At 40.7% G+C, this 25,042-nt stretch overlaps 1 protein-coding gene across 1 annotated transcript in view; it reads right to left on the bottom strand.

The window, feature by feature from the left end:
- Positions 1-3,829: 3,829 nt before the first annotated feature.
- The window catches only part of LOC142143426 (cytochrome P450 2K1-like), a 47,621-nt gene continuing 26,408 nt past the window's right edge, over positions 3,830-25,042 (bottom strand). The window contains exons 6-10 of the mRNA XM_075201266.1: positions 24,084-24,260; positions 9,724-9,865; positions 9,358-9,542; positions 7,601-7,742; positions 3,830-5,419 (exon numbers count right to left, since the gene is read on the bottom strand). Of these exons, the coding sequence (XP_075057367.1) occupies positions 5,241-5,419; positions 7,601-7,742; positions 9,358-9,542; positions 9,724-9,865; positions 24,084-24,260 (825 nt within the window). The 3' untranslated portion in view covers positions 3,830-5,240. The remainder of the gene's footprint in view (positions 5,420-7,600; positions 7,743-9,357; positions 9,543-9,723; positions 9,866-24,083; positions 24,261-25,042) is intronic.

Raw genomic sequence — 25,042 nt, 5'->3', positions numbered from 1 at the left:
ATCCTGGATGGATTTAGTTTGTTTGTCTGTCCGGTTATGTATTCGGACTCCTCAGCACCAATGGGGATGAAACCAGCGTGAGCTGGTCCAGTTGGATCCTGGCCAGGTTTTAAGGAGGGTTAGGGTCCCAGTTGGACCTCCCAATGATGTACGCTGGGCAGAGCTTTGACCCGGGAAGCCTGTTGTGAGTCTTCCACTTGATGGACTTGGACAAAAACTTCACAGGGTGGTAACATTGGATCCCAAAAGACATATTAGGGGGTTAAGGTCCCGGTCAGATAACCCACTGGTGTACGCAGGCCAGGCACTTTGACCCAGGGAGCCTTTTTTGGGACTTTCATTGGATGGATTTGGTTTGTTTGTCTATCCGGTCATACATTTGGACACCCCTGCACTGATTGGGATGAAACCAACGTGAGATGGTCCAGTTGGATCCTGGCCAAGTTTGAAGGGGGTAAGGGTCCTGGTCGGACCTCCCATTGTTGTATGCTGGGCAGAACTTTGACCCAGGGATCCTGTTCTGAGTCTTCTACTGGATGGATTTTGACGATAATTTTACAGGCTGGCAACATTGGATTCCAGAATAGATACTAGGGGTTTGTGGTCCCAGTCAGACCTCCCATTGGTGTACCCTGGCCAGAACTTTGACCAGGGAAACCTGTTATTCACCTTCCACTGAATGGATTTGGAAAAAATTTATATAAATATAAAAGAAGAAGTTTGTTTATTTGTTGACAAATATCTTCGACATCCCTGCACCGGTTGGAATGAAACCAATGCGAGTTGGTCCATTTGGATCCTGGCCAGGTTTTAAGGGGGTTAGTGTCAATGTCAGACCTTCCACTGGTGTACACTGGGCAGAACTTTGACTTAGAGAGTCTGTTCTAAGACTTCCACTGGATGGAATTGGACCAAAACTTCACAGACTGGTAACACTGGATCCCAGAAGACATACTAGCGGGTTGAGGTCCCAGTAACACCTCCTGGTTTGAACTCCCATAGGAGTATGTTGGCTACAGCGTGGTGAGCGCGCATATGGGCCATGGCGGTTGAGTGAATTACTTATTGTTTTCTTTGAAACAATTGTACCTGCTAATTCCAGGTCTTTCTGGAGCTCTCCACAAGTGGTCCTTGGTTCTTGGACAACTCTTCTGATAATTTTTTTCACTCCTCTGTCATAAATCTTGCGAGGTGCACCTGGTCGTGGCCAGTTTATGGTGAAATGATGTTCTTACCACTTCTGGATTATGGCACCAACAGTGATCACTGGAACATTCAGCAGTTTAGAGATCCTTCTATAACCAATGCCATCAGTATATTTTGCAACAATATGGTAGCAAAGTCCTTGAGAGAGCTCTTTGCTTTTACCCATCATAAGACGTTTCTTGTGTGACACCTTCGTAATGAGACACCTTTTTATAGGTCATCATTTGTGGCTGAACCAGTTGGCAGGATTGCTTTCTAATTAATGATAGATTTCAGCTGGTATCTTGGCTTTCCATCCTTTTTTGCACCTGCCTTTCTTCATGTGTTCAATACTTTTTCCCTGTGTCATTTCAGATTATTTCACAAAACTTAATTTATGGACATCTATGGTTTGATTTCTTTGCATGTGTGGATTGCAACGGTTGTTGCTGACATTTGGTGTATACTTTTCTGTACCATAGTTTAAAGTAATTAAACATATTATTTTTGAATGCACGTAAAGCTTGTTTAAGGTTTTATACTTTTTTAAAATGTTTAGAGTTTCAAAATATGTGGGAACAGGAAGGACCTTTGTTAAAGACCAAAGTATGCAGTACAAGTCTTGCCCAGTATGAAATAAAAAAAATATTGCCCTGATCCTCCCAAAATTATGATTTCCCCCAATACTACAGAAATGATTAATGCCTAGATCTTCCAGAAATTATGAGATCCCCTCATCCTCCAGAAATTACTAACGCTCCCTATCCTCCAGAAAATATGAAAAATTTAATATCTGGTCTGACCTCCCTTTGTTGCTGGCAGGCAAGCTTAACCTTATTAAAAGGATATTCCTACCATATTTCAACTAATTTTTCAAGAACTCCCCTATATATTTTTCCTGAAGATTTCATTTAAAAAAAGAGCTTACACTTTTTCTCTTCGCTGGAGGAGCTCCTATGTACATTAAATAGAACACTAACATTACTATTTGGGTGGCTTGCATTTTTTTGGACATGTCACAACTAGTTATGGGGAACTGGTAGTTAGATCTGGAGAGAGACAACCCTGCTAAAATTTACATGGCTAACATTCTGGAATCGTTTGTTTCATCAAGGCATCTGATCCATCTAGTTATTCTAAAGATTACCAGGTCATAGCAGCAATGTATATGGTGATCAGGGAAAATCATTGTCTTCTTTATTTAGAAACCATTCGGTCGATATAGACTTCCTTTTGAAGAAACCTGAAAACTCTCATTTCTGCACCAATCCAGATCTATAAATATGGGCCTCCGTTGGCTGCAAATTTTGTCTGATATTGTGACATGGGGAACACTCTTCACTTTTGAATTGATGTAAGCTCTCACAAGGAGTGAACTCCTTGTGTTATCCTTCTACTATTTCGTCAACCTCTGAACCTCTAAGCCTGCAACCCTAGCCCTGTTTTCTTAAGTCCAGGCCTTTTTCCCATTGGACATTACCATCACACTCACTCGCTGTCCCATAAATAAAGTGATCTGCATTGCCAAGTTGTTTGTTTATAATTTGTAATATAGTAGATGTCTGGCCTTTGAATTCATTTTTCTTTTCATGTATTATGTTATGTGTTTTGGGTTGTTGCTGTCTGTTCATTATATACCTGTAGTAAACAGAGAGGAATTAGTTATAAGTATTAACCAATAACATAATTGTGGGGAATAACTAATCATAACTGCAGTGTAAATATGTTATATCAAATTAATCCATTGAGAAATTGAGCTACTAAGTTGCAAAATGTAAAGTCAGAGGTTCTGTTGTGTGTTTACCTGGTGCTTCTGCCCACCTCTATGTTAAAAGATAGCAGCAACACTTTCAGGCAAAGGTGAGCAGCTTCAAAGGTCCTGGGGTGAACTGCATCCTGACACAGGAGAGTTTTTTTTACACCTAACGAGACTTTGGAAAGATGGGAGGGAGCTGCTCACAGCTTGTGGTCTTACAAAAGGAGACCATGTGATGACTTGCTGTATCTTATGTAAACAAAGGCAACACATGAAGGCTCTCTTTGCAGGTATATAGAAATAGGGACTTCAAAGAAAACGCCTTCATATTTCATATTTTTGAAATCTTGTGGTACTCCATACTGAGAGGCAAAAACCACACCAGGGTTGTACAGCTGTAGTCACATGTATTTGGGAAAGGTATGTCATATTTTTATAATTCCATCATGTTTGGTATTTAAATGTGCAGGAGATTATGACTGATTTATTGACGGGAGAGTTATGTTTCTGGGATATATCTGATACAAGTTAAGACAGGTCAAAACTTAGGAATAGTTTTAAACAAACCCTAGGTGACACCCAGGGGGCATTTTCGCCCCGCATTAGCATCCACACTGACACTGCCCCTGTGAATGCTGTCCCATTTGATGCTGCTTAAAAACCTGTGTTGAGATGGGACAAACTGTCAGTCTTTTGGGAAATTAATCACCATTGATAAGCTGTCCATCTTCAAGTCAATTTCCCTTGACACACAATATACAGCTTATCTGTAAGTTATACTCTGAATTAATTATCTTTATTTTAAACTGATTTGCTTGTGTATGTATGTCAATTGCAACTTATCAAACGTTAAAAACAAAACAAAAGGGAGACAGTGAGATGCCTTGTGGTACAAAGTCATACTGTACCATCGATTTATTGATTTAAAAAACAAACAAACAGATAAATAGGCAATCCTGCTAAAATTGATTCAAAGATTCTATGTATCAATTGTTTAATGATAAAATAATACTCATCACCACCCACAGACTGGCGTTCCTGCTCACCAATGTAGAATAGCAGAAATTAGCCTTTATACTTTTAGTGTTTTTTTATTATGTGATGAATAATCAAAATCTTGCTCTTCAAACTGATATACAGTAAGAAACATTGCATATTTTATTGCAAAAAAATTCTATATGTACAGAAATAACTGTTTAAAAAGTAATTTACTATATAGAGTAGATAATTAAAACATGCCCCACTTTGTGTTATTATTAATTTTTATTATTAATTTTTATTTATAGGGCGCCACAAAGTATCCATAGCGCCGTACAAGGACAAACAATGGCACAGTACAAGGTGAAACAGGTAACAGTAACAGTAAGCACTATAACTCTGGGGGCTCAGGCACAGCATGAAAGAGAGGGAGGGAGGGGAAAAGTGAGTATAGGCAGGTAACTATGGCCCAAGAGGGTGGGCACGGATGACAGGTTGAGAGTCACTGAGGGGAGCGGAGAGAAGCGAGAGGAGACAGAGGGCAGAGGGACTGAGAGGAGGTGAGCTGAGTAGCTGGAGAGCGCAGTTAAAAGTGATGAAAACAGAAGGTAGGAGAGCCCTGCTCAAAAGAGCGAACAATCTAAAAGGGGGGGAAGACAGACAGACACATGGATGAGACGGAGAGACGGGAGAAACGGAGACGGAGTCGAGGAAGGGGGAGAAGGGAAAAAGGGATGAGAAAGAGAGGTAGCCGACCGGTGGGAGTTTAGGCATGAGACTGGAAGGCTTTAAGGAAAAGGTGGGTTTTTAATGTTCGTTTGAAAGAGGACAGATTAGGGGAAGTTCTGATGGAGCGGGGGAGCTTGTTCCAATGGAGGGGAGCGGCGCGGGAGAAGTCTAGGATACGTGCGTGAGAGGAGGTAATCAGAGGAGAAGAGAGGCGACGATCGTTGGACGATCGCAGTGAGCGGGAGGGAGTGTGAATAGAGATAAGGTTAGAGATGTAGGGAGCAGTGGAGTTGGCGAGGGCCTTGTAAGTCAGAGTGAGGAGCTTGAAAAGGATTCTGTAGGGGAAGGGGAGCCAGTGAAGGGCTTGGTAGAGTGGGGATACAGAGGTGGAACGGCGAGAGAGGAAAATAAGCCTAGCAGCGGCGTTAAGTACAGATCTAAGGGGAGCGAGATGAGAGAGGGGGAGGCCGATAAGGAGAAGGTTGCAGTAGTCCAAGCGGGAGATAATCAGAGAGTGGACGAGAGATTTGGTGTTGATACAATTCAAAACAATTATAACATATCTTACAAAACAGCTTGGATGAAAACATGTCTAGCTGCGAGGTATAGCGCAAATTTCATAAGGTAATGGTGCATTAATAAATCCAATTGCAGGTGTGAGGTCCAGTTTAGCTCCAGGTGGTGCCCGGAATGTGAAGTTCTGTAGCAGGGTTGTGAAGAACACAAACAGCTCCGTTTTGGCTAGGTTCTCTCCAGCACAACTTCTTTTACCTAGTTAAACCATAAATATGAAACATTAAGACCAGCTAACTGCTTGTACATATGTGAATAAAGCAACATCTAATATATTTTCGATAAAGTATTTATTAGTAATGCTGAATGTGTTGTAACAAATCAGCTGATTATTTTTGACCAGTTGAGTGCAAGTCAGACTAATACATAAAATCCTGGTATCTTTGAGCTTCTTATTGTTCCCAGTTGGACAGATGGGGGAGAGAAATAAGATGAACAATTACTGAGATAAGGCATTTTCACTCATAGGACAACTAAACATGGCTCAGCTATATCCATGCAGTATTTTGTGATTTATTGGCATGCAAGCAGCGTTGAATGGTGAAGGAGCATGAAAATTATGCAAATATTTTTCATGTTCATACCTGCTTCATTTGGCTCCTTCAGACATCAAACTACCACACATTACTTGCAGTTTTCAACTCCAAACCAAAGAATTTACTATTTGGTGGTGTGGAGGGCGAAAACTCAAACCACCAGCGATGTGCACTGGTTTGAAAACTACATTTGGTTTAGACAAAGCCACCAGAAGAAACAAAGGTGACATTATTATAATTTTATGAATATATTAATGTGGGTTTAAATTAATGTGTGATTATATTAAGAGAGCAATATTATTTTATAATTATATTGTTGGGGCAATACTATTTGATAATTATGATTACTATTGATTTGTAAGGAGGCACAGTGATCTACAGTGTGGAGCAGTGGGGAAAACGGGTCATACATAATGGAGGGCACTGCTCACAGCAGAGCTTACAAACTAATGGATAATAAAAGAGCTACACACACCAGATGCCGTCTTTTTCAGGGGTTGAAACAGTCAAAACGCAGTATATCAATTCACTAGGTCCTATTGGCTGTATTGTCAACATTTTTAAGTGCCTGATTGACAGCAATCGCTTCCTATTGAATTGTCAAGGTGCACTCTTAAGGATATTGGTTCACGCCACAACAAGTCAGTCTCCACTGTGTGTTTGTAACAAGTGAATTTGTATAATGCATTGATATTTTATTGTGATTTGAGTGTGGTTAGGCTAATACTGTAATTTTTTGATCCACCTATGTTAAAAACAGATTATAATGTACATATTTGTACATTTAAGGGTGCAACTATAGGCACAGTAGTCATGTGACTGCTTTGGGGTCCAACAGTACATGTGGCCATGTACCAGAGGAAAAAAATATGTCCGAAAGTACAACTTTATATAAATAATCATCATCATCATTTATTCATATAGTGCCAGCAAATTTCATAGCACTTTAGAATTTGGAACAAACACAGTATTAAAACAATACTGGGCAATACAGACAGAGAGGTAAGAAGACCCTGCTCACAAGCTTACAATCTATGAGACAATGGGAGTTTGATACAGGAGGTTAAGTGCTACATATTGCATATTGGTCCAGCCAGAATGCAAAGGTAAAAAGTGCTTAGTGGACTATATGATCCAGTCACATAGCAATGTTGGTCAAAGGGTTTTTGTCTTTTGTGAACTATGTAGAGGGTGGTAATAGGGTGACCTAGGGAGGTTATGATGGTGGTTGAGGAATTTTATAAGCTTGCCTGAAGAGGTGGGCTTTCGAGAGAATGCTTGAAGGTTTGAGGTCTAGAAGAAGGTCTTATTTTGCAAGGGAGAGAATCACACAGATTGGATGCAGCCCAAAAAAAGTCCAGTTATCAGAAATGGGAGCATCTGATGAGAGTGGATGAGAGACACAGATCTTGTGCTGAACGGAGATGAATGAATCCATTAAAATGAATTTATCCAGGCAATTATATGATTTGGAATAAAATGAGGATCAAATCCCTTTACATATAATTGAGAGTAATGGGACAGTTTCCTATTAATCCAATTACTACTCTGCCCAATTGGATACTGACTATGGAGCAGGCATCATAGTCGATATGGCTTTATAATGGAGCATATAGAGCACCATCACAATTCTGCTATAGGGCCCGGACATTTCTGGTTATGTCTGTGTACATTCTCACATTTTGTTCATCCTCATAAATATACATATTATTTAACTGTAATGCTTATGCTAAAATTAGAGTGTTTCCATGCAAGATTATTCCACTTTCATACTTTAGATACAAATGTTACTGATTTTTCATGAGCAGTAATGTTACAAAAAGACTTTCAGAATGAATCTTACCTAAGGAGAAAGGTATGAATGCTTCATTCTTCTTGAAATGTCCTTCTGAGTCGAGGAAATTTTCTGGGTAAAACTCTTCTGGTTTCTCAAAGTAGGCTTTGTCTCTCAGTACAGAGGACAGTATTGGAAGAACGATTGTGCCCTGGGGAAATATAAATGTTTATATAAAGAGGGATCATCAGAATAAGCAGCATTGCTCCCTTATAAAGCAAACATTCTCTGTACAGGTTTATCATGAAAATTCAAGATTTAATATTCAAATTACTGAATTAATTCAAGCTAACATATATAAATATAGTATTTGCAAACCTAGGCAGCTGCCTAGATCACCAGGGTGTAGTGGGCAACTAAAACACTGAATGAGTGACATAATGTCGAAAGACAACATTTTTAAACTTGTTGGTAGATTTGTGGTGAAAGGAAGTCTCTAGCTTACTTTTTTATATTTTTTGAAGAACTAGTTATTGGAATGAAAGAAGCATAATTCTATCAGTTTTAAAAGTGTAAAGTATATTTGTGTAGTGTATTCACTGATATTTGTACAGAATGTGTCACCGATGCATGAAAAGCACAGGAATATCACCATATATACGAAGTTAAATCACTGGATATTAGAATTTTGACATTTAGATTTATGTTTTTATTGTTATGTACAGTATATATGGAAATAATTTTGAGACTTATAAATAAAGTAACAGCGAGAGATTTTTCTGGAACTAGTAAAGTCCTTGCTAAAGAAGTAGACATTGTTGAACACTGGGACTTGTTTTGATTAATCAAACATTTGTTATGACTAGCGGCTATTGACATGAGCTTCCAGAACAGTTGACAGAGGTCTTCACCTATAGCAGCTGCCTTTGCCGTAGAGCTTAATGCGCTCACAGGTACTTTAATCTTAACTCTTAGTGCATTGGAGGCTTATATACAATTCCACAGGAGAAAGATAATAGGTGGTAACCAAGACAGGAGTAGGTGGTAAGGAACAGTCCAGGATCAGGGATCGGTAGCAAGCAGAGCAATCAATGAAAAGCCAAAAGGATCATGGCTGACAGAGAGCAGGGATATCCAAATAACAAAGTCAATTGTCTGAGCAATCAGAGTAAAAGAAGGGTCCAAAAACAAGCCAGGGGTCACAACAGGAATCAATCAGCAAGGAATAGAGTGTCCATAGGATAAAGAGTAGGTCAGCAACTGAGGTCCTCAACGCTATAACCGGCAGGGAGGCCAAGCCTTTAATATAAGATTTAGCCGTTCAGGGATCAGAAGCCCTTGTGGTAGAAATTAGCCCCAGGAGACTAACTATTTAAACAAAAAATATTGCGCACATGCCCGGCTGTCCCTTCATGCCAGAACGCGGTGCTGGCTGAGAGAGCGTCCCGGCCGTTGCCCTGATTATGGCCTGGGTGAATGAGGAAGCGAGGTACCAGCAAACAATGAGCGTCAGCGGCTCATCCTCCACCTGCAGCTCGGGACAACATTCATGTTTCTGAATAATTGGATATTTATGAGGTCTAATTTTTTAAGTGTTAGCACAATTATTCATTCCATATTGATATTTAAAAATATTTCAGGCCTGCTTCCAGCATTGTTGCTATCTGCTTAAGAAATGTGGAAGCCGTCACTCCCAAGGTTCTTTTACTGATGGGTAGAGTTAATCACTTGGGCCCTGCCCACATCAGAATCTGAGTCTCTAAATGTATGCCACCAATGCACAGTAAGGAAGGAACAAATCAATATTTCTAAGAATCTCCACTCACCTTTGGAATAAAATAGCCTCTGAATGTGACATCCTGAGAAGCAGCATGTGGGAGATTAGCTGGGACAATATCACCGAATCGTTGAATTTCATGGATGACGGCATCAGTGTACGGCATTTGTTTCCTATTCTCTGTTTGTGGTTGAGCTGATCCAATCACTTTTTCAATTTCATTTTGCACTTTTTCTATAAGTTAAAAATGAGATGTCTCTTGAATTATGACACATAAGGACAATGACACTATAGCATGGTCATTCAGAAATAAATACATCACAGTACATAAAACTGACTAGCATAATGATACTACAGACATAGTCAGCTATGAAGCCAAATGACATTAATATAAAATTTCCTACTTGTCTCTTACTTTGGATTTCAGGGTATTTCATCATTAGCAGGAGGCCCCATCGCAGAGTGGTCGATGTTGTCTCCATTCCAGCAGCAAACAGATTACTGGCCAGCGTGACTAGGTTGTCATTGTGGAAATACAAAGTAGATTCTTCCTTTCCCTGTATAATATAAATGGGAAAATCTTTGTAACCAATACAATATTTTTGAGGTGCAGTAAGTCCAGGAGAAAACAATGTTTATCTGACCAATCATTCTGTAACAGTTATTTTACAAGTCAGATTATTGGTCCAAGCCACAGTGATTCATTAAGGAAAGTAAATGCCGATAGTTATTGTTATTTGCGTTAAATTGCACTGCGCATGCCCAGAAATGATCTATACGACAGTGAATACAAGAACATTCAATTAATCTTTGAACATATAGGACACTTCCAACAGCCTACAATTTCATTGGCAGAACGGGGAGGGGAAGGGGCTTATGCACATAGTCAATGTACAGTAAGAACGTGCCAAGGTAGATTCAAGCTTTGGGCATCTCTAATGTATGTGTCTGATCACTTGCAGCAGCGACAGGTTAGGTGTAAGTGGCAGGTGATAGTGATGACAGTCGCGTATACATGCTAGAACATGTGCTTGCAATCAAGAGCAACTGTAAAAATGAATTTTAAGTACAGTAGACATTCATAACATGCTGATAAATATATTTAATTGGGGGAGCATGGGAAAAAAACTACTTTTTTTATGTAGGTGACAATATATATATTTTTTTTCTCTGTGAGTTGTCCCGGAACTTTATATTCCACATATGTACGTATCCTGCAATGTATTATGTCTCAATACAGTACGTGCCGTATATGCAGAGTGTACCGAGACCGGTATTCAGCAAGCGATGCTTCTTCAGACCTGCTTGTAGTTGAATACAGATGTGTGTGCCCAATTTTCTTGTGTTTTTTTAAAAAAAAAAAAAACACAACAAATTCATTTTCATAGAAGCTTAGTAAATCAGATACCCTGGTATCTCAGAAGAAGCAAGCAATCAACATTTGTTTACAGATCAGCAAACAGCTCAATAGGTCCTAAAATTTGGGACATTCCTTTCGCTAGAAAGAACCCTATTTAGGGTCATGATCTGACGTTGTGTTCTTAAAGAATTCATGGGTCAACAAAGCCTGGTTTATATAGACTATATCTATGCAGAGAATTGTTACAGTAATTCTGATTTAAGTAGGTTATGATTCCATTTTGTAATCCGTCAGGAAGCAACTGAATCCTTCCTAAAAGCGGCAGACATAAATTATAGTGTGAGATATATTTTTGTGGATTTTAGTTATTTTTAAACAGATCAAACGTTTTTAATTTTTATTAACCTTTCATCCCCACATGCCACACATGCCCATGTGGGGCTTGTATTGGCACAGTTGATCAAAGGTGGTAGAATATAATATAGTAAGCGATTTTAAACATGCTTGGGAGAGACATAATGCTATACTACAAAAAAGGTTGGGATCAAATAAGGTTTGTGAACATTATGTATTATGGATGAAAAAAGGGAAAATTATTTTCAAAACTTTTGTACCTACATTTCTTAGTATTTAGACAATATTTACATAATAAGGGTATTATTAAAATGGGATGGGACACAGATATGGTGGATTTAGGGACAAAATAAGAAGATAATTTTAAGCATAATTACGTCATTTGCGTCATTTAAGATATAAATAAGGGTAAACTGTGAAGACTGCACATCCTAGTGGGTACTTGGAAATCACTTCGATTGTTGCAATCAAAATGTAGGTTACTCTATAGATGACAATACAGACATGTGGATATACAATCACCAGACAGATGTGATTCTTGATGATAAGACTTAACCCTGAGTGTCCTCCCCCATGGTATTTGGGACCGTTGGATCCCTGTGAAGAAGGTGTTATCAACTTGCCCTTAGAATATCCCTCATTTATGATGGCCAGGACTGATTCATGAAGATTCCATCTGGGATCTCATTTCTTGTTTGGGCCTGTAAAAGACAGTTCCTGACTAAAGTCTTTGCTTGTGTATTGTGTTTGAATCTGAACAAATGCCTTCACAGAACCTTGCTCCCTTTTGAGATTTGGATTGCAATTGTTTGATGCATTCACCAGACCGTTCTCTGCCTTGGGATTATTGACTTTACTTTTTAGATAATTTAGATTTAGATATTAAAATAAATTTTGTTTATATTTGAACTACATGGCTATTGGACTTCCATCTTAGATCTCTGTTATGAACTTGCCCTTAGAATATCCCACATCCAAGATGGCTAGGACTGATTCATGAAGATTCCCTCTTGGATATCATTTCTGTTTGGGCCTATAAAAGATGCTTCCTGACTAAAGAATTGGCTAGTGTATTGTGTTTGAATCTGACCTAGATGTTTTCAGAGAACCTTGCTTCCTTTTGTAATTTGTATTGCAATCATTATATAATTTCACCGGGCATTTTTCAGACTTGGGATTATTGACTTTACTTGTTAAATACATCATCATCATTATCATAATAATAATCATTTGTTTATTTATATAGTGCCACTAATTCCGCAGTGCTGTACAAAGATCTCATTCACATCAGTCCCTGCCCCATTGGATCTTACAGTCTAAATTCTCTAACATACACATACACAGACCGAGAGAGACTAAGGGCAATTTATTAGCAGCGAATTAACCTACAGTATGTTTTTGGAGTGTGGGATGAAACCGGAGCCAACCGGAGGAAACCCACGCAAACACGGGAATAACATACAAAATCCACAGAGATAAGTTCATGGTTGGGAATCAAAGTCATGACCCCAGTGCTGTGAGGCAGAAGTGTAACCACTAAGCCACCGTGCTGCCCACACATTAGATTTGGATATTAAAATAAATCCTGTTCACATTTGAATTACATTTCTATTGGACTTCCATCTTTGCTACCAGAAGTGTGACACAAGAAGTGTAATCTATGGTATTGTATAACAATGACCAATTTGCATATGCTAATTGTTTAACTCAGACTTATTGTTCTCTTTTACTCCTTATTAACCATTCCACCTGGCAACATTTAAGAATAACTTGTCTAATATAAAGAACCATTAACATAAATACACACACATTAACATATATTAACCAATGCATTACTCAGGCGCCGTCTCTGCACTGACACTTGGTGCAGGAGACGGACGCTTGCACCTTCCAAGCAACCACGTCCTGTTGACTAGCAGCGGGACGCTATCTCTGCTCACTTGTCTGCAGCCAGCATGTCTTGCCGCCAAAATCTCCCTAACCCTATCAGGAGGCACCTTAGGGTATAAGGCAGCCTCTCTCTCCTTCTTGAATTTAGCCAATAAGCGAGGGGCATGTATCTCTTGTACATCGATCCAAGATCTCTCCTCAGGGCCATAACCCCTCCAGTCAACAAGATATTAGTGGCAACCCCTGGAGATCCGGAAATCCAGAATCTGATTGATCTCACATTCTTCCCCATGATCAGTCTTTACTGGGACTGGGGAAGAATATGAGATCAATCAGATTCTGGATTTCTGGATCTCAGGGGGCACCACCAATATCTTGTTGACTGGAGGGGTTATGGCCCCGAGGAGAGATCTTGGATCGATGTACAAGAGCTACATGCCCCTCGCTTATTGGCCAAATTCAAGAAGGAGAGAGAGGCTGCCTTATACCCTAAGGTGCCTCCTGATAGGGTTAGGGAGATTTTGGCGGCAAGACATGCTGGCTACAGACAGGTGAGTAGAGATAGCGTCCAACTGCTAGGCAACAGGACGTGGTTGCTTGGAAGGTGCAGGCGTCCGTCTCCTGCACCAAGTGTCAGTGCAGAGATGGCGCCTGACAGCATAGGAACAAGAAAGAACAATAAACTGTAAAGCAGTAAGACAAAAACAGTTCAGAGTACACAGAAAAGGGGGATGGATCGCAAGTGTCTTTATGTTTCTGTTAAGTGCAAATTGTCGCTAACCAATAATGATTGTCGAATCTCGATTTTGTGTTTTCAACGCACAAAGATTTATTCTCTTAAAGTAGCAGTAGATATTCAAGCGAAAATTATAACAAGTACAGCCGTTACTTATCGCAGGCGCTCTGGATCCAGTGTGCAGTCATTCAATCCTGAAGTCTGGGGACAAGATGTCTGAACACTAGATGAGGAGCTGCTGCTTATATGCACACAGAAATACAGCAAAACAATGTAGATGGTATAGCTTGCTTCTATTGGTCCAGGTTTCAGGAAGGTCCAAGGGGTTGTCAATCATTGGCTAGTTTAAGCTCAGGAATCCAAAGGAGGGGGTCATCTCTCCAGGGGATGAGCTCTGATCTTCCCGCCAAGATTACTCAGTCACAATAGTCCATAATTCCTTAACATTAATAGCTTGCATATGCACTCTGTGATTCCTTCGCAGAGTGAACCGGACAGTCGCAAATGTGAAGAGGATTAGTATGATACCACACATGACTAGATTCCTTCAACGTGTATCATATGTTTTACTGATATGCATATAATTTATATTATTACATATAAATACTATTATATTTCAACATAAATGACTATGTGTTGCAACTACCTTTAATGTGTACTATTTTACAAGTGTGAGTGTTTGTGCGAATGTATGTAAAAGACTAAATACTGTTGTTGCCACGTGTTGCAGCTGCGTACACCCTTCCATGCCGAAGCGTGCCCTTTTACGCCTTAGCGTACCGTACACATCTTTTCAGACAAAGACAACCAAGTTTGCTCGATTTTAATTGAAATTACTTTATCCAATATGCTGACTTCGACAGCTCCACCCTTTGATAGTATAATAAACTATCACCTAATCACCGTTTCAAGTTCAGGGTTATACAACACTTCTTCACATACCATGATCTCGGTGTCTTGCACCTCCCTTTCTGTCTCGTTCTCAGTGTTTCTCCTAGAAGACTGTTTCCCACACTTCAACACAGTAGGAACACATTTGACAAATAAACCAATTGCTAAGATGACACCCAGTATAAGGAGAAGGAGCTTACCTACACTAGCAACCATTTCCTGTACCCATTCCCCCAGACCAGAGAACCATTTCACAGGGTTCAACCATGAGAACCAACCTGCCACCTTTTCCCCGACCTCATATAACGAAGAATTATGGTTCCTTCGAAATTCCCATTTCAGTTGCAGAATTTCATCCATCTTCCGGTCTATAACCTCCTTAGGGTCAATCCGTATTATTGGTGATATACGTGCAACATTTTACACCGAACTGGGTGGCCAGTGTCACACAGTACCCACCAGTAATAGAGGTGAGATAATTAAGTACCAGTCTATGTTGCACCAACTCCTTCTTGTACGCTTGTAGCTCCCTTCCAGTATACCTGAAAGTGTCATCATACATCTCGGTGATATTATCTATTAATTTAGCTAGGTCTTGGATATATTTAAAGTTAAATGTTCCCCGAGCGGTCCTGGTGAGATCTAGAGCAACCATAACTTGAAACCAGCGGTTTCGCTAATCAATTTTGTAGCTATGGGTTCCTCACCAGGAATCATATTTCTCTTGCCACAGTGTTCATACTGTGTGTGTATGTATGGTGGTGATGTAGTCTTGTGAATATCAACCATTTGTTCAAGAGTAATAGTCATGATTTCAGGAACCAGTTTAGCTAAAAAAACACAAGCCCTTGGAACTCGGAGTCACCCAGGAATAAGCTTTTCTTCCACAAACAAAATACACATCATCAGGGAGAACATAAGGAACAGTATGCCCATTAATTATATCACATAGAGTTTTGACGAAACTACCCATGCTTAGAGTCTTCATTTGCTCAAGACACGTGTCAGCATGGATGACATTCTCACAATTATCTATAGAGACTTTACCAATGGACATTTTCTTATGTTTGGTTATACGCCCTAATTTATAACTTACATCAACATTCCTGCCTATTAGTGACCTTGTGAGTCTCCCTCTAAAATGAGTGTGGCGAGCCATTGTCTGATCTGATGGGCCAGCTTCCCAATTCTCCAGACGTTTTGCATGAGAGATATTCAGGCTCAGCAAAGATCTGTCTACAGAGTATTGTCAAAGCGTTAGACTAGGGGACCTAGTGTTATTGTACCTTTCCTCTATGGGCCTCCCACCCCTCAATTCGAGTACTTCGGAGATGTTTAAAGGGAATGGCACTAGTCCTATGTTATGCTGCCCCTGTGGCACATGAGAGCACACCCAGCACTCGGTTTGGTTTAGCACCTTACCCACCAGGGAGTGATAATCCTCCAAAGGATGTCCGCCCACATTCAGATTACCGGTGGACTGACATCGCTGGATGCATCTCTCTTCAACGAGGGAGTCGCAGAACTTGCAGATACAATACTCATCAGACAATAGCCCCTCACACTGCCTCCGATTTCCTGAGCTAGCAGACCTTTTCATAACCCCCGGACCAAGCTTGATAATGGGCTGCTCTGAGTATTCTAATAACTTTTCCTCTGCCTCCATCTCATCCGCATCACTACCAGAACCCTCCTCCGTCCTCCATCCTCCTTCACAAAAATGGAATGTCCTAGAAAAAGTATAAACAAGGAAAATCCTGAAACAAAAGAAAAACAAAAACCCCCACTCCATCTCTGGAAAGATAGTTCTGGGGCAACGTCTCTGGTTCAGGTGTCTCGACTGCAGGCTTTATGTCTCCCGGAACAGACTCACAAGTGACAAATCTATGTCGTCGGTCTTAGTTTTATCTTGCACTTTCTCCGGGTTACAGACTCTCCTGCAGTGGGTGGAATGGACCCAAGTGTCTCTCTCTGAAACTTTCAGCGATGTAGTACTGGTCAGCAGCACTTGGTACGGGCCTTCCCAACGGTCTATTAAACAACCTGAACGTAAGAAATTGCGGATCATAACATAGTCTCCAGGTTGAACATCATGACAGTTCGTTTCTGGCATACCAGGTGACAGCATTTTTAGTTTTTGTTGTTGTTGCTTTAGCTGTCTACTCATTCTTATAAGATATTGTACAGCCACTTCATTATTACACTTCAAGTCGTCTAGTGGACTCACGATCAAATGAGGTTGTCGTCCGAACAGTATCTCAAAGGGGGACAGATTAAGAGGAGGTCTGGGAGTGGTCCGAATGCTATGGAGGACCAATGGCAAAGCCTCGGGCCATGCCAACCCAGTTTCAGCCATTACCTTACCAAGCTTGTTCTTTATAGTACCGTTTACTCTCTCCACCTTACCACTGGCTTGCGGTCGGTAAGGGGTTTGAAGTCTGCTACCGATTCCAATGAGTTTACACATATTTTAGAAGATATCACCAGTAAAGTGGGTACCCCTATCACTTTCAATGATTCTAGGGATACCGAACCTACATAAAAAATCTTGTACAATTTTCTTTGCAGTGAACACAGCAGTATTAGTGGCTGCCGGATATGCTTCTACCCAACCGGAAAACACATCAATACACACTAACACATACTTTAGATTCCTGCACTGTGGTAATTGGATATAGTCAATTTGTATTAAATGAAAAGGTCCGTCTGTAGGACGTGGGATGGCTCAGTTGGAATAGTTTTCCCGACATTTTTCCTCGAACAAGACATGACATTGCTTTCTTACCAGCCTGAGAGGAAAATCCAGGAGCACACCAGTATGCTCTCACCAGTTTGCACATACCTTCTTTACCCAGGTGAGTCAGACCATGTGCTGCTTCAGCCAGGCTTGGATAGTATGTTCGGGGAGCTACAGGCTTACCTTGTCCATCCCTCCAGAGTCCTGAGGGCTCTTGATCACATCCCTTCGCCTTCCAGACCGCCTTTTCCTGCAGGGAACACAAATCTTGCATTTCAATTAATTTCTGCATGTCTAATGTCTGAAAAACCATCATAGTCTCAGTCGATACAGTCATAGGTTGCCCTGCTGCCCATTTAGCAGCTTCGTCTGCCCTGTTGTTGCCCAATGACACTGGGTCTTCTTCAAAGGTATGGGCTTTGCACTTTATGATGGCTACTGTTCTGGGTAACTGTATCGCTGTCAGAAGTCCTTTTATGTGTTGTGAATGTGCCACTGGCGTACCTGCTGCTGTCGTAAAGTTTCTAAGATGCCAAAGGGCCCCAAAATCATGCACTACCCCAAAGGCGTACCTAGAGTCAGTATATATATTGGCTGATTTACCCTCTGCCAACTCAAACGCTCTCCTTAATGCTACTAGTTCCGCCACCTGGGCTGAGTGAGGTGGGCCAAAGGGTTCAGCTTCTACCACATCCTGATCGTCTACCACAGCGTAACTAGTACATAGCTCTCCCGTCTCTGTCTGTCTATGACAACTTCCGTCTGTATAAAACGTAAAATCTACATTTTCTAAGGGGGTGTCACGTATGTTGGGCCTTGCAGTAAAGGTTTGATTCAGGTGTTCCATACAGTCATGCGTGTCAGTATTCTTGCCTAACTCATCATCGACCAGGGTCTCCTCACCTCCCACCCTTTGTGTCTCTAGAGACACATATGGAAGGTATGTAGCTGGATTTAAGGTGCTACATCATTTGATGGTGATGTTTGAGGGTGCCATCAGAGCTAGTTCCCACTTTGTGAATCTAGCTGAAGAAACATGTCTGGTTTGGGCTGAATTTAACAGAGTAACAGAGCTGATACAGCATGGGGTGTATAGACAGTTGAATTATGTCCTAATACTACGTCCTCGCTCTTACGTACCAGAAGAGCAGTTGCTGCTACACTTCTGAGACATGTTGGGAGTGATCTTGCCACATTGTCCAATTGTGCACTGTAATATGCTACTGGTCTGCTAGCGTCATCATGTTTCTGTGTGAGGACCCCTGCTGCACCACCATCATCTTCCGTACAGTATAGCTTAAAAGGCTTTTCATAATCAGGTATTCCCAATGCAGGTGCTCTAGTCAGACTATCTTTAAGATTAAAGAACGCTTGCTCTGACTCTTCTGTGTGTACAACACGTTCTGGTTTTGAGGAAGAGACTAGCTCCTGCAATGGTAATGCCAGAATGGAAAAACCTGGGATCTAGGATCTACAGTATCCACACATCCCCAGGAAAGTACAAATCTGCTTCTGGCACTGAGGCAGAGTCATGTGTTGTATGGCCTCAATCCTGTCGGTTGTCAGGTGTCTTAGCCCTTTAGTGAGGCAGTGTTCTAAGTATTTGACCTTAGTCTGACATGGCTGTAATTTGTCCTTTGCCACCTTGTGCCCTGTTTGTGAGAGATGGAGCAACAACAATTTAGTATCATGTAAACATGACATAAAAGAATCAGAGCACAGCAACAAATCGTCCACATATTGAATTAGAACAGACCCATTGTGGGGTTGAAAGGATTGCAAACAGTCATGTAAGGCTTGGGAGAAAATACTGGGGCTGTCAATGAACCCCTGGGGTAGTCTGGTCCATGTGTATTGCACTCCCCGATAGGAGAATGCAAAAAGGTATTGACAGTCAGGGTGAAGGGGGACTGAGAAGAAAGCAGAACATAGGTCAATGACAGTAAAATGACTAGCAGACGGTGGAATCTGCATGAGGATGACAGCTGGATTGGGCACTACGGGGAATTGGCTCTCAACAACTTTATTAATTCCCCTTAAGTCCTGGACTAATCTATAGCCCCTCCCCCCACTCTTCTTCACAGGAAAAATGGGACTGTTTGCTGTACTGGCTGCACAAATTAAAATCCCTTGTTGTAACAGCCTCTCAATAACAGGATATACCCCTAGTTCCACCTCTGGTTTTAATGGATACTGTGGGATTTTTGGAGCTATCATACCACTTTTTAGATTTACCATGACAGGGGCTACGTTTGCCATCAGTCCAGTGTCCTGTCCATCTCTGGTCCATAGTGAACCAGGTATTTCCAGCAACATCCCCTTTACTTGAGATGGACTTGGTTCTATAACAGTAGAGTGTAACATTAACCTTTGAGGGGTGTCCAATATGTCCTGTACCTCATGAGCGACCTTCTCGGGTATATCTAGGAACACACCATCTGAAGTACAGTATATGACACATCCCATTTTACATAACAAGTCTCTCCCTAACAAGTTAGTAGGAGCCGCTGCAGCCAAGAGAAACGAATGCTTAGTATGCAGAGGCCCGATAGTAACTTCAGCGGGTTTAGTTAGAGGATAATGTAACACTCTTCCCGTTAACCCCATAGCTGGATTAGTTTTACTGGTCACCTGTAGATTAAAAGGAGAGGTTATCACAGATCTGGCCGCCCCTGTATCTACAAGAAAAGTGTTTCCTACCAGCTATGTCAACTATCATTGTTGGTTCTTCCCCCAGACTCTCAGTTAACCTCACTGGCTGTAGACTACAGGTATGACCTGACCCCTAGCGCTGACTATCATATTTCCGCGCAATATTTGCTGCTATAACATGCGCAGGTAGCTGTGTGTTCTCTTGCCTATGTGTGTTTCTCCGTAGAGGATACCTATATGATTCCCCCCTTGATGTTTCTTTCCTTGCTTCTGGACAGAATCTCCTTATGTGTCCCTCTTTATGACAGCGAAAACATACCATTACCTTATTACCTGTGTCGTATGCTTGGTATGTTTGTGGTTGTGTGCGTATTCCCTCCAAAGCTTGAATACTCACCGTCATCAACCTATCACCTTTCTCTTCTTTCTTTCTAAAGATATTTTTATCATGTTCCACAGCAATTTCACTAAGAGAATCTACTGTGCTGCCTCTCCAACCAGGGGTTGAGGTTTGTACTCTTGTTTTTAGATTTTCCTTTAAACCATCCATCAGTACTGTTACCACTACTTCCCTATGATGTGGGTTCTCCCTTATATCTGATACCCCAGTAAACTGTGTCATTGATGCAAGAGCTCTACCAAAATAGTCCGCTGCAGTTTCACTATCTTTTTGTTTTATGGTGAAAATCTTACTCCAATTTACCACTACTGGAAAATAGATGGCTAAATGTTTGACAATTTGTTCTATATTCTCTTGGTTAATCTCATCAGTCAAGGTGTCATCTTCGTCCAACAAACAATCTTTAATAAATTTTTGTATGTCAGTATTGGGAGGAAGACAAGCCCTCAACACTACACGCCAATCCTTATTGGTTGGTTCGTGTGCATTTCCTAAGTCTTTAACAAATTTCTGACACTTAGCCAACTCCTTTCTAGGGTCTGGGAATTCAGTCATAATGGAACGTAATTCTGATCTAGTCCAGGGACAATGCATTGTAACATTCTTTAAAGGGACTATACCATCCTTATCCGCTTTCCCATTGGGAACTGATATTGTGCGGACTGGGTACGCACCCACTGGTTCCTTGGCTCCAGAAGTCACTACCGGATCTGCTGCTTCAAGACTTAGAACGCTATCACTCTTAGTGATCACACTACTCTCACCTATCTCAGCCATTGCTCCTTTCCCATACTTACGCTGAACCTCTAGCATATTAACAGCATGAGCAATGGCCGAAATCACAGTGGGTTCATCTTCATCTTCTGATACACTTGTTTTAAACTGACTTAAAACAGGATATAACTTAGCAATTTCTCTTTTTTCAATTTTAATAACGGCTGTACTTACCCCTCCCGCCACATAAGGTGGCGGGGGCGCGCTTGCACTGAGTTCTCCACGCTTCACAACGGCTACTTCCGTTGTGTGCTTGCTTTTCGCCACGCCTACTTCCGCTGTGCATTCGCTGCTCTGCCACGTGTTACCTTCCATTTGCCACAATTTTAAACAATCATTATGTCTATGTCTCTTTTTCGTTGACTTAATCAACCATACTTTATCTTTTACAGTATTTAGTACCTCTGAATTAAAACTCCCTATTGTTGGGAAAGGCCTATCACAATCTTTGGTCATCTTGACCCACGTTTCGCAATACGCAGTTGCGTATGCACCATATTTCTTACACATGAGAAATCTCGCTGAACCAATAGGCTCTTCCTTAGGCAGTACAACATCAACCATCTCTAGCGTTTGCTTAGCACCCATTGTGAAAACAACCTATTTCTCAACGCTACGCAAAAATACTTTTTACCTGTTCTCCTTTCAAACAGAATCTACTAGAGATTTATATCCGTGGACGGTTTCACAGGCTGCTCCCACACACCTCCTAACACAGAAATATCACTATGGACATCAGAAATAACAGCTCCTCGATATCCTGGCTCGCCACAAAATTCTGTTGAGTATTACTGAACTGGTAGTACCGGAGTTTACCCGTTTGTACCAGTGTAATTCCTCCAGCCGTTCAACCCAAGTCACAAGCAGGGTTGCACAATAAACCATGCGGTTTGATCGCACCGCTTAGCAATACTAACTATCGCTAAACTTTGCGATTACTCTTGGGGAGAAAGTTTCCAAAAGCTTTTTAACTGTTCTCTTTTCAAACAGGGCTTTTGCTGCCAGTATACCTGCCTTGTATACTACCTCGGTTGTCCAGCCCGCCTCGTCAAGCGGCAACCGATATCCCTGTCTTTTCAACAGTAAATCAACTTTCACTTCAAAATCATACAATCACCAAACACATACACCTTAGTTTTCTGCGCAGAAAATCAACAATATTCCCAACAATAGTAATAACATTTCAGAGACTTTCACAAGTGATTTATACTATGCATGTATAACTATCAAAACGATTGTTTAACCAAGTGACAAATCTACCGGAAGTTCACATACGCAAAGCAGGAACAGTAAAAAGAAACAGTTTTCTCTTTTGTCCCTAGGTTCTAGTTAGCGTGCCCTAGACAATGCAAAATGGACATTCAGTTTCACAACACAGAGTAAAATTCAGGTTTTGAACACATTGCGTTCTTACCCGTATATGACGCGTCTCCACCATTTGTTGCGGAACCGAAATCCGTTGGTCTCGTCCGGCAACAAAACCTCCAAAGCTGATGAGCCACCAAATTGTTAAGTGCGTATTGTCGCTAACCAATAATGATTGTCGAATCTCGATTTTGTGTTTCCAGCGCACAAAGATTTATTCTCTTAAAGTAGCAGTAGATATTCAAGCGAAAATTATAATAAGTACAGCCATTACTTATCGCAGGCGTTCTGGATCCAGTGTGCAGTCATTCAATCCTGAAGTCTGGGGACAAGATGTCTGAACACTAGATGAGGAGCTGCTGCTTATGTGCACACAGAAATACAGTAAAACAATGTAGATGGTATAGCTTGCCTCTATTGGTCCAGGTTTCAGGAAGGTCCAAGGGGTTGTCAATCATTGGCTAGTTTAAGCTCAGGAATCTAAAGGAGGGGGTCATCTCTTCAGGGGATAAGCTCTGATCTTCCCGCCAAGATTACTCAGTCATAATAGTCCATAATTCCTTAACATTAATAGCTTGCATATGCACTCTGTGATTCCTTCGCAGAGTGAACCGGACAGTCGCAAATGCGAAGAGGATTAGTATGATACCACACATGACTAGATTCCTTCAACGTGTACCATATGTTTTACTGATATGCATATAATTTATATTATTACATATAAATACTACTATATTTCGACATAAATGACTATGTGTTGCAACTACCTTTAATGTGTACTATTTTACAAGTGTGAGTGTTTGTGCGAATGTATGTAAAAGACTAAATACTGTTGTTGCCACGTGTTGCAGCTGCATACGCCCTTCCACGCCGTAGCGTGCCCTTTTACGCCTTAGCATACTGTACGCATCTTTTCAGACAAAGACAACCAAGTTTGCTCGATTTTAATTGAAATGACTTTATCCAATATGCTGACTTCGACATTTCAATCGCACAAGTCCAAAAATCACACTGCATTGTTTCACATAAACCAAGCAGTATTTTAAGTTAGAAACTGAACAAAAGAAGGGAGTGATCCTACAATGATAGTGGACTGGACTTAGTAGTCCCTTTATTACTCAAGAGGTGGCCGTGCACATATGAATGTGCTATGAGGACAAGTGGTTGAGGTTCGGCCTTTTCATAAATAATCTTTGCTGACGGGATGGCAGAAAGTTTTGCTTGAACCACACAACCCCTGAATCGATTCAGATCTATTCATGGCACAAACATTCAATTAAGAATTGGCCAATGGAGATCATCAAACTGATAAATGTGCAAATTAGTTAAGCAAAATTTTCAAAACTAGTTCAGCAGAAAATTTGCCCCGTTTTGCATTAGACCTCAAAATGTTGTAGACTTCACCTGGGGAATTTGGCATGAACTGTTCCTAATTCAAACCCAACCATACTGCATAATGAATTATCCCAGCTCTATTCATAATCAATAAATTCAGCAAAATGTAAATTTATAAATACACTGCAGAGTTTTGCCACTATTTTGCTCATCGCTAGAGCAAATACAAAAAAATAACCTACTACATATAAGATATAAGGAGATAAAAGTTAAATACATACCTCTTGCTGCTTTGCAAGGAATGATTCAATGAGATTCCTCTGATCATTTATGTCCAATTCTTTGTCCTGTTTTATAAATGTCTCTTTAATAAATTCATTCATTCTGCGTATGTTTTCAAAAACTTTTCTGTGACTCCCAGGGAGCCAGCCTATCACTGAGGGATATCTATTATACAACTTAAAAAGAAAATAAAATATAATATATTGTTTAGAAACATATAATATTACATGTAACATGAAATTTCAAGATTTTGAGACAACAAGGCAGTACCATACAGTAAACAAATAACACTACAACTCTCAACACGTTGGTGTAAGGGTCATATTCAGCGGAAGCTGAAACCTGTGCCCATTAGCGTGGGTACAACTAGCAGGTTTAGAGCCACTGAAAGAAGTGTGAAGACAATGGAGGAATGAACAATTGGCAGAGAGCCCTAGGAAGAGGTGCGCAGTGCGCAGAACAAACTTTACACATTATGAGAACAGAAGTGAAGAGGGACCTGCTCACTAGAACTTACAATCTTAAGAGAATGGGACAGACAAATGGTTGACACATGGTTTTAAGCCAATGTGAAGGTAACTGACAGCAAAAAACAAGAGTGAGAGAGATGGAGGATAATAGAGGGTGAGGTATACTACATTATGAAATGGTTAGGTGGAGGACTGGCAGGTTTTTCTAAACAGGTGGGTTTTTAATGACTTTTTGAAGCTATTTAGGCTAGGAGATAGTCTGATAAAATAAGAGAGATCATTCCAGTGGTGGGAGGCAGCACGGGAGAAATTCTGGATAAGGGGAGTGAGATGTGGTTACACCACCACTTCTCCTGGCATTGTAGATGACAATTGCATGATAAACAGACTATGAAAATGGTATGCAATACAGGCATGATGAATTTAAAGAAAATGGGAACACAATTTTATGCATAATTTTACACTTGTAATAAATAGATTTTGCTTAG

This window comes from Mixophyes fleayi, chromosome 3, assembly GCF_038048845.1.
Source record: "Mixophyes fleayi isolate aMixFle1 chromosome 3, aMixFle1.hap1, whole genome shotgun sequence".
Classification (NCBI taxonomy): domain Eukaryota; kingdom Metazoa; phylum Chordata; class Amphibia; order Anura; family Limnodynastidae; genus Mixophyes; species Mixophyes fleayi.
Note: the sequence above shows the minus strand (reverse complement) of the source record. Positions and strands in the feature narration are given on the sequence as shown.